This window comes from Sceloporus occidentalis, unplaced genomic scaffold, assembly GCF_023333645.1.
Source record: "Sceloporus occidentalis isolate IW3139 unplaced genomic scaffold, rSceOcc1.0.p SCAF_43, whole genome shotgun sequence".
Lineage (NCBI taxonomy): Eukaryota > Metazoa > Chordata > Lepidosauria > Squamata > Phrynosomatidae > Sceloporus > Sceloporus occidentalis.
This window is the reverse complement of record NW_028317023.1, coordinates 5107503-5121521: the sequence shown is the minus strand read 5'-3', so window position 1 is coordinate 5121521 and position 14019 is coordinate 5107503. Positions and strand designations below refer to the sequence as shown.

Genomic DNA, 14019 nt, shown 5'->3' with positions numbered 1-14019 from the left:
ATATACTGCTTAATGAAGTCTAAAATTACTTTTTCACAAATGAGGTGTCACCATATGACAGATGTGTAGTAGCTGTGTAAACATCTGTCTTCTGCTTTCTGCAAAAGACTTGCACTAGTATTAAGGAAGCTTAAGAGATGTTGAGATGGGCAATTGTCCAATTCTGTTTCAGAAGCCAACTTTTAGTTCTGCTATCTGGCTTAACTGATTTGTTGCTTAAAAGCAAATTTCCCTTGCTGCTGTTAAAATAGATATGCAATGATCCACATTACACGTATAACTATTTGTCTACTGAGGACTTAATCATTTTGCTATCCAGTCGTGCAATAGTAAAGGATGAGGACTATAAATATCTGGATAACTTGTGTTAGCTATATTGATTATGTTTAAATATTGACATTTCATGTATAATAGGTAGGCATAATTAAACTCAGATTGTTCTGGTAAATATTCACAAATATATAAAATGTTAAAACCCCCAGAGGAGCATTAGCAAAACTGGAAAACGTAATATTTGCTCTTGCAGTAAAATGCTTCATTAATTCCTCAAAGGTATGCCTTGAGACTCTCTGCCTTATGAAACTGCCAGTTAAATAAAATAACTATGCACACTCCAATTATACAAAAAAATGAAGTGTATTTTTTATACCAATGTTCCAACCATGGATGGTGTTCATCAGGGCCAAAACAAAATTCTAAGCACCTTTCCCTCATGGCATGAGATTGGTCCTGACGAAGACCATTTGTGGTTGAAACATTGTTATATAATGTGTGTGTGTTGTATTAATTGGAGCTTACATGGTTTTCTATTCTCCAATGGTTTTTATACGACGTAATATTCTATGTTTCTCGTCTCAGGATTTTGAATGTATCACACTGTTGATAATAAGTTTCTTGGTGCAAAGCTAGATTGAGTTTGGTAAAGAATAATTTTGGTTTCTTTAAAATAGCTCAATTTAGAGGAGCTCAAATATTAATGCAGACTGACTTTATATATTTTTATTGATATGAGGTCTACGTTTTACAGAAGATGTAAAGCTGTCATTACTGTATTTCCATGTATCCAGTTTTCTGGTCATTAACTTTGAATAGAATTTTAGCAGGATTTTGATTGGCTTAAAACACCAAGCAATCAGAATGTAGATGGGAAACCTTAATGGGTCCTATTAGAAAAGATCCATTAAGGCTCGTTTTACCTTCAAGATGTATATAGTGTTAAAAATGTAATGTTCTTAGTCACTAGTGGGTACAGAAATAAAACCATGATGTAACATAACATATAACATAACATGATATATCCTCAGTTATTCCAGGTCTTCGTGTTCCCGTTGGTATCCTACCTTACCTTATGATTTTGGTGTTAGGATACCATCTTTAAAAACATTTCAATAATCTGTTTCTTTTATTTGCTTATTAAATAAAGTGTTGAATATGGTAATGTTAGTATAGCACTGAAGGAAACCCAATAAACCTCCTTTATCTACAGACATTCAGTAGATGTTTTGGGGTTTTTTTAGCAAACGAGAATAGGAAGGGATATAATTGGTTAAAAGGACAGGATTGGTTATAAATATAACCTAAATAACCATGTTACCGGGAGGCTGCCATTGTTGACAGTCATGTGATATTTGGGATACAAATGGCTAATATGTATCTAATATGTAGCTGCCGGGAAACAAAACTAGAACTATTTTAAAACACAAAGCAATACAGTATTATTGAGAACACATTTCATGCTAAAATGGTGGGAATTTTCTTTTAAAAGCACCCAAAATAAAGGTTTGTCTTTTTAATAACAAAAAGGTAGTTGGACTAAGACAGTATTGCAGCGAATGTTAACTTTTTGCAAGTGCACATCACTTGCACAAGTTACTTGCCTATACTAATTTGTTGAGAGCCTACGGTATACAGTGTAAAGCCTATTAGATACATAAAGAAAGCCGAGCAGTGTGTTAGCAAGTTGTACTTTGAACCTCACTCTAAAACTAAAAAGCTGAATGTGATGCACAGAGACGCTTTGCAATGCAATGACTAATTTTAGTTTTAATACTTGATCTTTTAAAGCGGTACATAGAGTTTATCGTCTGGATATAATCTGTAATGTTATCCGGCTAGCAGCTTCAGAGAGCGGCCAAAGGCAGTCCTGTGACAGGGGACATCCCTGCCAAAACATGCGAACAGTCGAAGTTTAGCTTCTTCAAATAGTTGATCATGACTTGCAAATTGTGGATCGGGTAAATAGTAAGCTAAACAGTTAAAATGTATCTATTTATGTGTGCGCTCCTGATTAATTATTTTTGCTTGCTTGAACACAGTTTCAGGCTGGTACATTCCCTGTGTGATAATAGAGTGGACAGCTGTATCAAAGACGCCCAAGGTTAACTTTATTTCATGTAAAAAAAGCAAAACATTCAGCATCCAGTCTGACTAATGAAAGTCTGCGGAGGAACGGACTTCATTAGCTTTGCCATAAAGAATCCACTCAGTGTGGTGTTTGAGCAGAGAAAGTCACATGACTGACAGGAGTATCAGGTTTCAGATCTTCAGATAAAGGTCATTTATTGGAACTAAATAAGTTAAAACTTTTTTTTTCTTAACCTCCATTACTGTATACAGCACTACATTTTATGCTCATGGGACTTTCCCTTTAAATCGTAAAAATAATTGCAAGGTAGCAAGCATTCCTTTTATTTACCAACACCTTCTACTTGCTATGTATTATATGTATATATTATCAGTTATCAATAGTTTATTTGCTATGTGTATATATATGATTATTATTAACGTTTAGTTTTTTGAAATGTAATCACATGCTCTTTAGGATCTTTTTTTTTTAGTTGGTCTTGTGAATGGGAAAAGGCCATGGCTTTGTTCTGTTAAGATCTGTAGCCTGGCTGTTGGCTGTGTTCCACCAAAACCTCTAGGATGTTCACACTGATTAAAGTGTACTCCATGCTATACCAGGAGAATCAGCGTGCTGGAACAGCGGGTGTCTTATAGTAGTCAGCGGGGGTCCTGTTGTTTTATCTTCTCTATCTGACAAACCTTTTTTGTGGATGTGCCAGTTCTTGTTGTTTGTTTCCTTCTAACAAAACAAAATAGAAAATAAAACACATTTTGGCTAAGTGATACTAACAGCAGCTGTTTAATATGTACCTGTAACTTAAAACACTAAATTCATATACAGAATTAAAAGGTTTTTTTTGTTTTTTGTTTAATAAGTCACACGCCTAAAGACACTTGATACATATCTTTAGGTATAGACAAGTGTCACGCCTTGTCTTATTAAAAAATCATTTAAAGGTAAGGGAATAAACATGCGCTTACCCTTATCGCCGTATATCCAACCTGACATAACTGGCAATGAATGACATAACTGGCAAAAAGAAGAAAGGAAACCTGGGGAAGCGTTTCTAGTTGGGTTAAACTTGAAAACAAAACTCAATGAGTTGGAAGTGACAGTAGTGGTGTAACACCGTAGATAAATTAGACTCCTGAATGAAAAGGTTTTAGGATATATGGCAAGCAACCGGAACAATTTTGAGTCCTATTATGGTGAAAAATAACGATTTTACATTTTTTTTCTTAGATGGCTTAACAGAGTTAACTTGGCTGCTTCTGGCTACGCGGAGCAGGAAAGGGCTAAACAAGACCAAGGTAGTTTAAGTAAGTACTCAATTTGTCAACACAACTTGCAACCTAATGACAAGGGGCTCAATTCAATGACCGATCTTAACTTTGGTTTTAACAGTGGTTAAAAATGCATGGTTTCCGTTTCAGCTCCCTGACTGGACCCCAAATAGCGATTGCAGTATGTTATTGCATTTATAAGAATAGTGAGGGTGCGCATATATATATATATATTATAATGGATATACGTATCTTTTAATAACAGAGGGGGATTGGCGGTATATGTTCTCATATGAAAAAATACTTATCAGTGTATATTCCTCTTGTCTTAAGTGCTTGATCAGTCCACGTCTGAGTTCTGACAAAGTAATCACTTGGTTCTCCTTCTCCACATAACAAACTTCTGCCCATTTTGCATTTTCGCTTATCTTCTTCAATGGATTTATGGTTTGTGATCACAACCACTGAAAATGGCTACATTGAAACCAATAAAAAGCAAGTTATTCTATATCATCCTAAGGGGTACACAGTTTTAAAACTATTTGAATTGATAACATTTTTGCCCATACATTCCATACAATAGGAAATGCACAAGACAAATCTAAACAAATGAAACCCACCACAGAACGCTGAAATAAACACCAAACGCATATAGAAAAGAAATTTAAAAAAAACCTGCTAGTTCTACGATAAATTATATGCCACTGAAGTAGGAGTTACATAGATTTATTTATTGCTACATTTATAGTAACTTCTGTAAGGATGGTTCTTATCCAATCATATTTTCTTCCACTGTTTGCCATCTACATGTATTTCTAATTTAAAAAAAAAACCATAATTCTATTAATTGAGATGTTCATATATATATATATATATATATATATATATATATATATATGAACAAGCAAAAAAAATGATGTAACACAGATGCAAACACCAGAAAACATTTAGTAGTTATATCACTGACTGTACTACATTGACAGTAATGAGCTTCAGCTGTGGCAACAACCCGTACTAACATCAGTTAGGGGTTATCATTTGATTCTATGTGAAGTGCAGGGCTTGCATGTGGAATACGTGCATGTTGGGCTTTGATTATGAGACACACTTGCTAAATGTGTACGTGAATTTGAGCATTCTTTAGATGTTTGCCATGGAAGTTGAATTGTGTACTTAATCGTATGGATTTTCTTGTACTTGAATCTTATAGAATTGTGACAGGTCATTGAATTGAGTCTAATGTTTTTGAAAGCATGGAAAGAGATTGCTTTACCTGTTACTCTTACATTCCTTTAATGAAACCCATTTGTCCATGCTCAAGACTGTGCCATTTTTGAAGCAAGGATCAGTTGCCATATTGCAAATATTGTGCATCTCCCCTTACAGATTATTGGAGTGAGAGTGATCAGGAAGAGGTGGACACACCATCAACACCAAAACAAGATAGTCCTCCGCCTCCGTATGACACGTACCCAAGGCCGGCCTCGGTAAGCACGGGTTATCATTTTTTAAATGTTTCAATTACTTTGAGGATTGATTTCAATTACTTTGTCTCAGGCACACCACATCTTGCCTCTTCTCCTCAAGAGTAGTAAAGGAAAATTAAATATCAATACACATTTACATCTTTATAATAAGAATTTGAATAGAATTCTTCTCAAAAGAACAAACAATTTTTCTGATTTGCAAGTTCCTTTGGTTTGAGATTCATAAATGCATTTCATTTTAGCTATTCTAGTTCTATGAATTAAAAGTTCTAGTTCTTACACTGGATGGCCACCCTTGTTGGAAGCAACGGTCATCATGGCTTGTAACCACAATTTTCTCTCCATAGATGAGTTGTGCCAGCCCTTTTGTGGAACCCAAGCACAACAGGCTGTCTTCTACAGAAACCTCTCAATCCCAGTCATCTCATGAGGAATATCGGCAAGAAGCTGCAGGAAGCACTACAGATTCTCCTCTACGAAAAACTGCCAGTCAGCGACGTTCCTGGCAGGATTTGATTGAGACTCCATTAACCAGCTCAGGACTTCATTACCTCCAAACGCTTCCTCTTGAGGACTCTGTGTTCTCTGATCCAACTGTTGCCTCTCCAGATCACAGACGACAGTCTACGCTTCCAGCTCAAAAGTGCCACCTACAAGATCATTATGGGGACTTACCTTTGAATGAGGGAAATAGATTACAGGTAGCCAGTGGCCGAGGAGCAAAACCACGCAGTTTTACACTACCACGAGATGCTGGCTTAAGTCATTGTGCGCCGCTGTCTCCTGTCAACATTCTGGAACCAACTGAGCCCTCTCCAAAGCAGGAAACACAACTGGAACAAGCTGCCAAGGAACCAGCAAAATCAGAGGATGCAAGTAGGTATCACATTGTCTGCATGTTGTCAGCACTTTCTATAGGTGCCACAGTGTAAAAGGATATTGTTTATATTTGCAAATGTTGCTTTAGCAATAAAATACAATGGGAGTTACTGTATGTCACAAACCAGTAATAGGGCCAACATATAGAAATTATAGAAATTATTTTCATTGCAGTATTTAATGATTATAAAGACTGAAGTAAATTTTAAGTGTCTCATTACACTTTGACATTTGGTTCTAGAGCTATCCTGTAAATTTGACATTTATATTCTTGTGTTCTTGGTGATGTAAAATTACAGCTTAGTGAATGGTCCAATTTGTGTCTTAACACTAATGTTCGAGGATGTGCATTGTGCACCACTGCTCTGATTAGCAACGTGCTTCAACTTCCATGGGTGACGCACACAGAAACTAAAATTTTATGATTTTATTTTTGTTTTTTGCATTTGGCAAAAACTCACAAGTCACTGCAAGGACAAATGGAAGCAGCACTCACTGTACCAAATTAGTTGTGCCAGTAGTTAAAAATCTAACACTTTTTGCATTGACTCCATTGTATTTTAGTCCAAGCAAATTGGTGCATTCTTTATTTATGGTAGTTATAAAATGAAACTTATGTCTTGTTTTCCTGCATGTGCCTGGATGCCTCTACTAAAACTAGGGAGTAATGCCCCATGCACATGCTCAGTAGCATTCCTGTTGACATGGGAGCATGCCTACAACGGACTGCCACAACTTCCATTGGTTTTCAGTGGGTGTGCTACTGAGCATGTGAAGTAAGTAAGCCTTCTACTAACACAATGAGAAAAATTGTTGGACCCATGCAAAATGGGCTCTGATGTGCTTAAAAGTGACTAAAAAAGATTGTGGACTACATTCTTTTTTATTATATGTATTTAATGTGTCTTGTTTTTCTGTCCTGTCTGGTGGCTTTGAGCCACTTTCATGTAGTCTCTGCTGTCCTGTCGATGCCCACACGAGGAAGGTTTTATGGGGAAATGTTTGCATTGTTCTGTGCATGCCGCTTCTAATGGCTCCTTACTCAGTCCTATGTATTAAGTCAATGCCTTGTGTTATTTGAAATGTATGTTTGTAGTGCTTTAAACGTGTAGTGGTGATGCTTTTTATAACACCACAGCATTAGCTTGTGTACATTTAAACTCAAGCATTTTAAAATAGACTGTGTGTTAATTCTACAAAAAAAAACTGTAAGGAACTGGCAGTGCTTTAGAATCCAGAAAATGGCTCAATCTGGGTTTATGTCATAGAACATTTGTTGGTAAGAGAGAGATACCCGGACTGCACTGGTAAGAGCACTGTATTCTCCAGTGGACCATTTCTGCCCTTTATTTTCCCTCACTAGCCTTTTGGCTGGCAGGCGGGTGGTAACTTATTATAATGCCAACTACTGTCTGGCATTGTAGTGTAACTTTTTAAAATGTATTTAACTTTGTTGTGCGCTTTTTCTGTTTTTTGATGGAAGATGCATACTGAGTTTTTGCATCCAATGGAAATGAAACATAAAAGTGTGGTCCCTTACTTTTTTGGTGGGGATGGGGTTGGGCTGGTCTTTTTGCCTCCTTCCGTAGTTCCCAATTTCAGAGGGGGCCAACAAGAGCTGTCCCTTCCATTTGCTTTCTAGCAAGAGAGGGAAGGTGTTGCATATCTGTTTGGCTAGTGTTATTCTAGAAGAAGAAGACTTGGTAGTACATTGTGGCCTTATAGTGACACAAGAGTTCACCCGCACATGTTCACTGGATAGCGAAATATTTCACCTATGGATTTTTTTTAAGAATGGGGAAAAACTTGCAGTCCTAAGGTTTTGGAACTAGCGTGAATAAAAGGTATGCCAAAGTTTGGCAAACCCAACGTTAAATGTGATCCTATGCCGCATGTTGGCATTAGTGTCTTGCTTTTAGGTATGTGCAGCTGACGTTTTTTTATCGTGTGACATACAGACACATTCATTGAGATGTACCTTCCACTTAATGCAGATATTCTGATAATTTGAAATAGTGTTTCCCTGATGTTCATACTTACTAAAACATAGAAGACATTTTTTTGTTTTGTTTATTCCTCTACATATCCAAAATTAAAGTTACTTGGCCATTTAAAATAAAGGCTAGCTGGGCCTTCCTTTATATAGCGCAAAACACTGCATCCACCCCGGGTTCCATGCTCCTGCCTGTCCGGAACCCGTGACAACCTACTTGAAAACCCTGGCGCCGTCAGCTGGGGACAGTCCTGGAGGCTGCTTACTATTGAATACTTATTTATACACAATACAAGTCTGGTGTGATTTTTCTAAATGTAGAAAGCACCGTTTCCTATTTCATGTTAATATAGTAGGTGGAAAATGGTCCCCCAAAGTTCTTTCAGACATATGAATCAGACCAACTTCTCACTTAATTGCAAAAAATGAGGTATCTTTACGGCATCACAACAAAGAATGAAGCCCTGTAATGATGCGCCCAGTGGTGTTGAGAATATGGGTTAGAAACTGAATTTGTCACAAACACATTTCTCAGGTCCCAATGAACCCTTATACAATGCTGCATAATATGGTGCCACCGTATAAATCCAGTCTGGGGGAACCCATTTCTTTTTTGTGTGCAGCTTTAAGATGATTTTTTTCCCCAAGTGTTAAAAAAGGCATTGGATATAACAGACATACGTACAAATACCTAGGCTTATTTTTACATACTGTAGTTGCATAAATATCTACAATGCCCTAATGCAGGGCCTGCTTTCTAAAAGCCTTTATTTCACACAAAAGAAACAAACAGTTGTGCGCATTTTTGCATACATCAGTCAAGTACGCTGTTTGCGTCACTCTCTTTTTCTCTCTCCAACCCCAGTTGCTTGGTTACAGCTGACTCGGGATGTTGCATGTTCACTGAGCGGGTCCTGTCAGTCATGTGCGTGATGGCTTCCCTAGTACATGTTCTGTCATATACTGGGGTCTCTGCATCCATTACAAGATCACGGAAACTGGCAATGTGGTCTTGTTTTGTGACAAGTCCACTTTATCACTAGGACATCTAACGATGTCCTTACCCATATCAGGGTCCACTTCTGCACACCAGCTCTGCGATAGGCATTTTGCTAATTGGTATTTGTTGGTTAGGCATGCCCAAGCAGATAACAAGGATTAGTGAGATTTTGTGTACATTGGTGGTGTTTGTCATCATTTATATAACGATAGGAGTGCTTTGTGTCATTGAAGGTGTGACGTCTTTTATTGGTTATAGGATTTTGTGTAGTAAGGGTAATGTGAGGTGTGGAAGTAGTGAGCTGTAAAGGATATGTATTTCAGCCAAAGATTATTGGCCTGAGTATTCCCTGTATATGTGGCCATGTTAAAACGTAGCCTAACTCTGAGCTGTGACACCCTCTAGCCCAATCTACAAGTCTGATGGCACCCTAGCCTTGTGCAAATAGCTAGACTCTCGGATAATTTGTTGGACGTCGCAAATAGTGAAGAGAAAGGGAGTGCTTGGTGCATTCACCATTTTCAAGCAACTCTCACACCCTGCTACATTTTGTGAGTTTGGCTCTTGTTGATTTCAAGCCACTTCATTTGAGGCTTCTAAGTTTTCCCCTTGGTGCAAAAACACTCTGACCCTATACAAAGTCCTTCAAAACTGCATGTTGGAGATGAATAAGTGTTACATGCCTTATCATTTATCCTCATTGTCCATCTTTCTTTTACCTCTTTATCTCTAGTTATACAGTTATTGGCAGACTTGTGAGCAGAGGCATTATTGGCAGTGGCTAGGGGTCTGAGAGATTAGATACGGGGGGATATATGCGATAGTGACGAAAGCTAACAATGGGTGTACATTATACATATGAGTGTGTGAATAACTTACACCTTGTGATTCTTGGAAATCTACACTTATTATAATGTGATCTTTGTAGCATAATTTATTACAAAATCAAAGATAATTCCATCTGTCCAATGGAAAAGAACAAGTACATTATGTATTAAAAACCTGAGGCTATGCACCGCTTTTATAATTCACTGTGACACATAGGTATTGAAGCCGTACCCTTCCTGAAGGCATTGCGTAGCCTGGTTTATAACTTACGACAAGATTTTGATAAAAGCTGCTTGACATATTATAGCATGGATTGATTGAACAAAGCTGTACATTTTGTATCTGTGTAAAACACCAGAGGCATAAGTGGGTTTCGCTTAGGCTTGGATTTTATTCTGTTTACCATACATTTTATTTTAACAAGAACATGTATGAAAGCATGGGAATTCAGTTGTTTTTCCAAATGTGCTCAAAAAAATTAACATAATTTAGAGGGATTTAACCGTCACCCATGTGGCTTTTAGCATGATCACATATGTATTTTAAAATACCATATACAGTATACTGCTCATTAAAAGCAAAAACCTTGAGAGATTAGGAGTTTAAGCTGGCACGGCGTCTTACTTCTTCTGTTCTCAAGATGGAGCCTAGCCAGATGATGGGCTCAGGTGAAGGCCATCTCGTCTGTCTGTCTGTCTTCACTGCCCTGGAATATTCTTCATCTTCCCATCCTTCTCCTAGGGCTGTCAGGACCAGTTACATGCCATAAAAATGCAATTGTGTCTGAGGTAAGCTCGGCCAGGAACAGACAAACCATTATAGCTTGCCTAGTGATCAATTCCCATCTGGAAGCCACTCATTTATATTTAGATCCCTTGCACTGTTGCAAAGCACTGATAACACACAAAAGGGTGGTTCATACCCAAATGTGAGGGAAACCTCCTCTACAGATGACTACCAGAAAGCCTCTTGAAGCTCTCAAAACTGGGAGCAAGAAAGAAAGACCCTCAACATACACAGAGGTCTGCCTGCTTTCAGCCTCACTGTCTTGGTAAGGGGCACAGCTTCATGAAATCCTCCGATTCATTGGGTTGTGTCGCAGTTTACAAAGATGAAACGCATCAGGCACTTAATAGCTTACTGCCTTTTAGTTCAGACTTCTGTGGTTGCTTGAATCATGTGTGCAATTAAAGTGGGTGAAGATTATATCCTTCACTATGTGCCAATAGCGAGGAGATTTTATTTGGTGTCTAATGGCGGTGAAAGGAAACCACTTCATTTCGGTAAAAGCACATTATTCAGGACAATCTTGGCAAGTGTTTTGAGAGCATGAGAATAAGCACACACCTCAAACTCTGTTATTTACAGAGCCGGCGCATACAGTTAATAGCGGTGATATGCTTATATTAGTCAATTGGTTACCATGTGCACAATAACTGTGCTTCCGCCTACTCGATCCTATTCTGCCTGGTGGGCATATGATAGCATTTACTGACACATCTGTCGCATTCTCTGTTGTGAGCGGTTACTTAAATTCAGATATATGAAGCATTCATAGAATATAAATCGTGTATATTTGTCTAGATCTCGTGTCCCTTTTAGCGGTAGGTATTTATTTTGAGAAATAAACCTTCCATGAATGTAGTGTGATAGTCGAGGGTATAAATATGAATTAAGGGGCTCAGTTCAGTGACCCATCTACACCGTAATTGGTGTTAATGCTGGTTGAGAATACATGATTTTGGATTCAGCTACCAGACTAAACTCTAGCTAGAAACCACAAAAAATGAATAAGGAAACTTTACTAAACGCGATGGGGTATTACGGCAAGTCAATTGGATTCATTTACACATGTACATTTTAGACTTTAAAAAAAACTTTTTTCTAGAAATATTCAGGCACATCTACAGACATTTAACGCCCAAATCACCACCCTGCACATGCGCAGAGAGAAAAGTAAACCACATTGCCAATGCTAAGTTAACCTTATAAATGTGATTTTCAATGCTGTTTAACTCATCGACTATAGCATAAGAAGCCACTATGCTGCTTCTACAAAAAAAATATACACCATGCATTTAGGAGTTTATTAGACTTATTTTGTAACACCACATCAACACTCACTCCCATGGGGTTGGCTTCTTATACAGAAATGTATGGATAAAGAGATATTTAACATAGGGAAGCATCAGAGCACTCACACTGCAGTATGTAATGAGCTTCAGCTGTGGCAGTAACATGCACTAACATCACACATTTCCCTTTGATCCTATCGAGCACTCTATCATTTGACATGGAATATTTGAAGATTGAGTTGTGTTAATAAGGTATACATGTTTAAATGTGTACATGTATTCAAGCAGATATGAATAGTTTTTGGATTAGTGCCCTTGAAGCTGAATTACTTACTAGTGAGTCTGATTTTAGTGTGAGATCTGTTTTTATGTAGAGACAGCTCGCTGAGGTAAGGTCTATTGATGCTACCCTTTACAGTTCTCTCAGACTAGAATGTTTTGTCCTTTTAAATTATTGTGCACTTTTTAGTACCAATTTAAAAGACAAAGTTAAATAGAATGTTTTGGTTGTAATTTTTATAGCACCAAATAAATACTGTTGGCTTGTGTTGACATTTATTTTCTATCAACCCTCAAGCAGGCTGTGATATAAAGTGCAGAATTCCTTGGGTTTAGCTCTTTTAATTTCATGGCATAGTGACTTGTTTCCCAATACCTGTGCATGCGCATGTGGAAGACCTGAGGGCTGTGCCTTCCAAGGACGTTCTTTACACAAGAAAAGGGCGCAATTTGGTTAATTGAAATAATCAGTTGGTTATTTAGTAATTGTTTTATTCCAGGGTTCCACCTTTTATTATTCCGCAATGGATTTGTTAGAATAAGCTGCGAGAATGAGCCAGTGGATTGGAAAAACACAAGGGACAGCGGTGTGAGTGACCCACAACAATTGTCTCCTTTGGAGAGCAAATAAAACAAGTTGCACGTTGTTTTATGGCCCGTAGTGGGCTTTAAATAATTTGCAATCTACCTAGTTTTCATTTGCATGGTAATCATAAAGTGCACTAATAAACAAGGGGATCCGTAAAAGTGCTTTGCTTGGACGCCCGTTAAAGAATCATCCGGGCCATTAGTGCGGCTTGTTTTTTGTGATTTTGAATTATTTGTGAGCTGTTACAGGCTTAATCATAACTGGAATGGGATAGACTGATTGAGTGGGGCACTTGGCAGCCTCTGCTGTTTCATTATCCTTGGAGTAATTGCAATAATTGGAGTAAAACCGCAGCACAGTGTAAGTTAAGGAGTTCGACAGAACCTGTGCTGCTAAAAAAGACGCCAGTTGTACTTTTCATTGGACAATACCCATCGTAAACCTCCCTTTCATGGTGCTGCTGTTTGCTGCAACGCCAAAATATTTTGTTTAAATGTGCATTCCAGACAGGGAAGGACAGCGCACCATAATGCTCTCATACATTTTCAGTTTTATTAACTTAATTGGAAATTGCCTGATTACCACTTTGATCAGCCCATTTCCTCCTAAATTAGTGAAACAACTTCCCAGGGTAGAGTAACCATACTGCTGGAGGCGGCAGGGCTAGCAGTGCATGGGGTGTCTTCAGAGGGTGGGCCATAGGAGATGGAGCGGGTGTGGCCAAACGGTGCCCTATTCCATGGGTTAAAGTGTCCTGGAGACTCAGCAATGCAGGGCTTCACTAGGAGACTCCAAGTGAAGTCCCTGTTTTGGGACCCAAATGCTTCTATCCCTCCCCCCCCCCACCCCGATACTGCACTTTTTTTTTTTATTTATTGGAACTCAGAAGGTCTGCTGTGTATGAGTTAAAAATCACTCTACTGTGTATGGTAATAATGTGTATATAAACAACAGAAAACTGATTTATGAAGTAAATTGTGTAAATAAAATGCAAAAAAAAAATAATTTTCCCAGTGGCTCAATAAATTTCATAAATAGGTTCATCCTATAACAAATAGCTCTCTCTTCTGGCCATCACAAATTGTAGGTGTTATGTATGGAAACTCAAATGTTTCATACTTAAGGTTCATTTTCTGTACGAGCATCAAGTATATGTGTCACTAAACTATATTGAAAATAAGCTCATAAAATCTGTTATTAAGCCATTAAATTATTGTATAGATTTTTTAATATGTAACAAGCCTGCCATCCTAGATTTA

General features: G+C 37.8%; 1 protein-coding gene across 2 annotated transcripts in view; it reads left to right on the top strand.

The window, feature by feature from the left end:
• Nucleotides 1-14019, top strand: part of LOC149289752 (connector enhancer of kinase suppressor of ras 2-like) — a 141449-nt gene that overhangs the window by 116296 nt on the left and 11134 nt on the right. The window contains exons 18-21 of one of the 2 annotated variants that reach the window (XM_089490195.1): nt 3590-3657; nt 5017-5117; nt 5465-5993; nt 8898-8900. In XM_089490195.1, the coding sequence (XP_089346321.1) occupies nt 3590-3657; nt 5017-5117; nt 5465-5993; nt 8898-8900 (701 nt within the window). The remainder of the gene's footprint in view (nt 1-3589; nt 3658-5016; nt 5118-5464; nt 5994-8897; nt 8901-14019) is intronic. The other variant, XM_089490196.1, reaches the window with a different exon arrangement.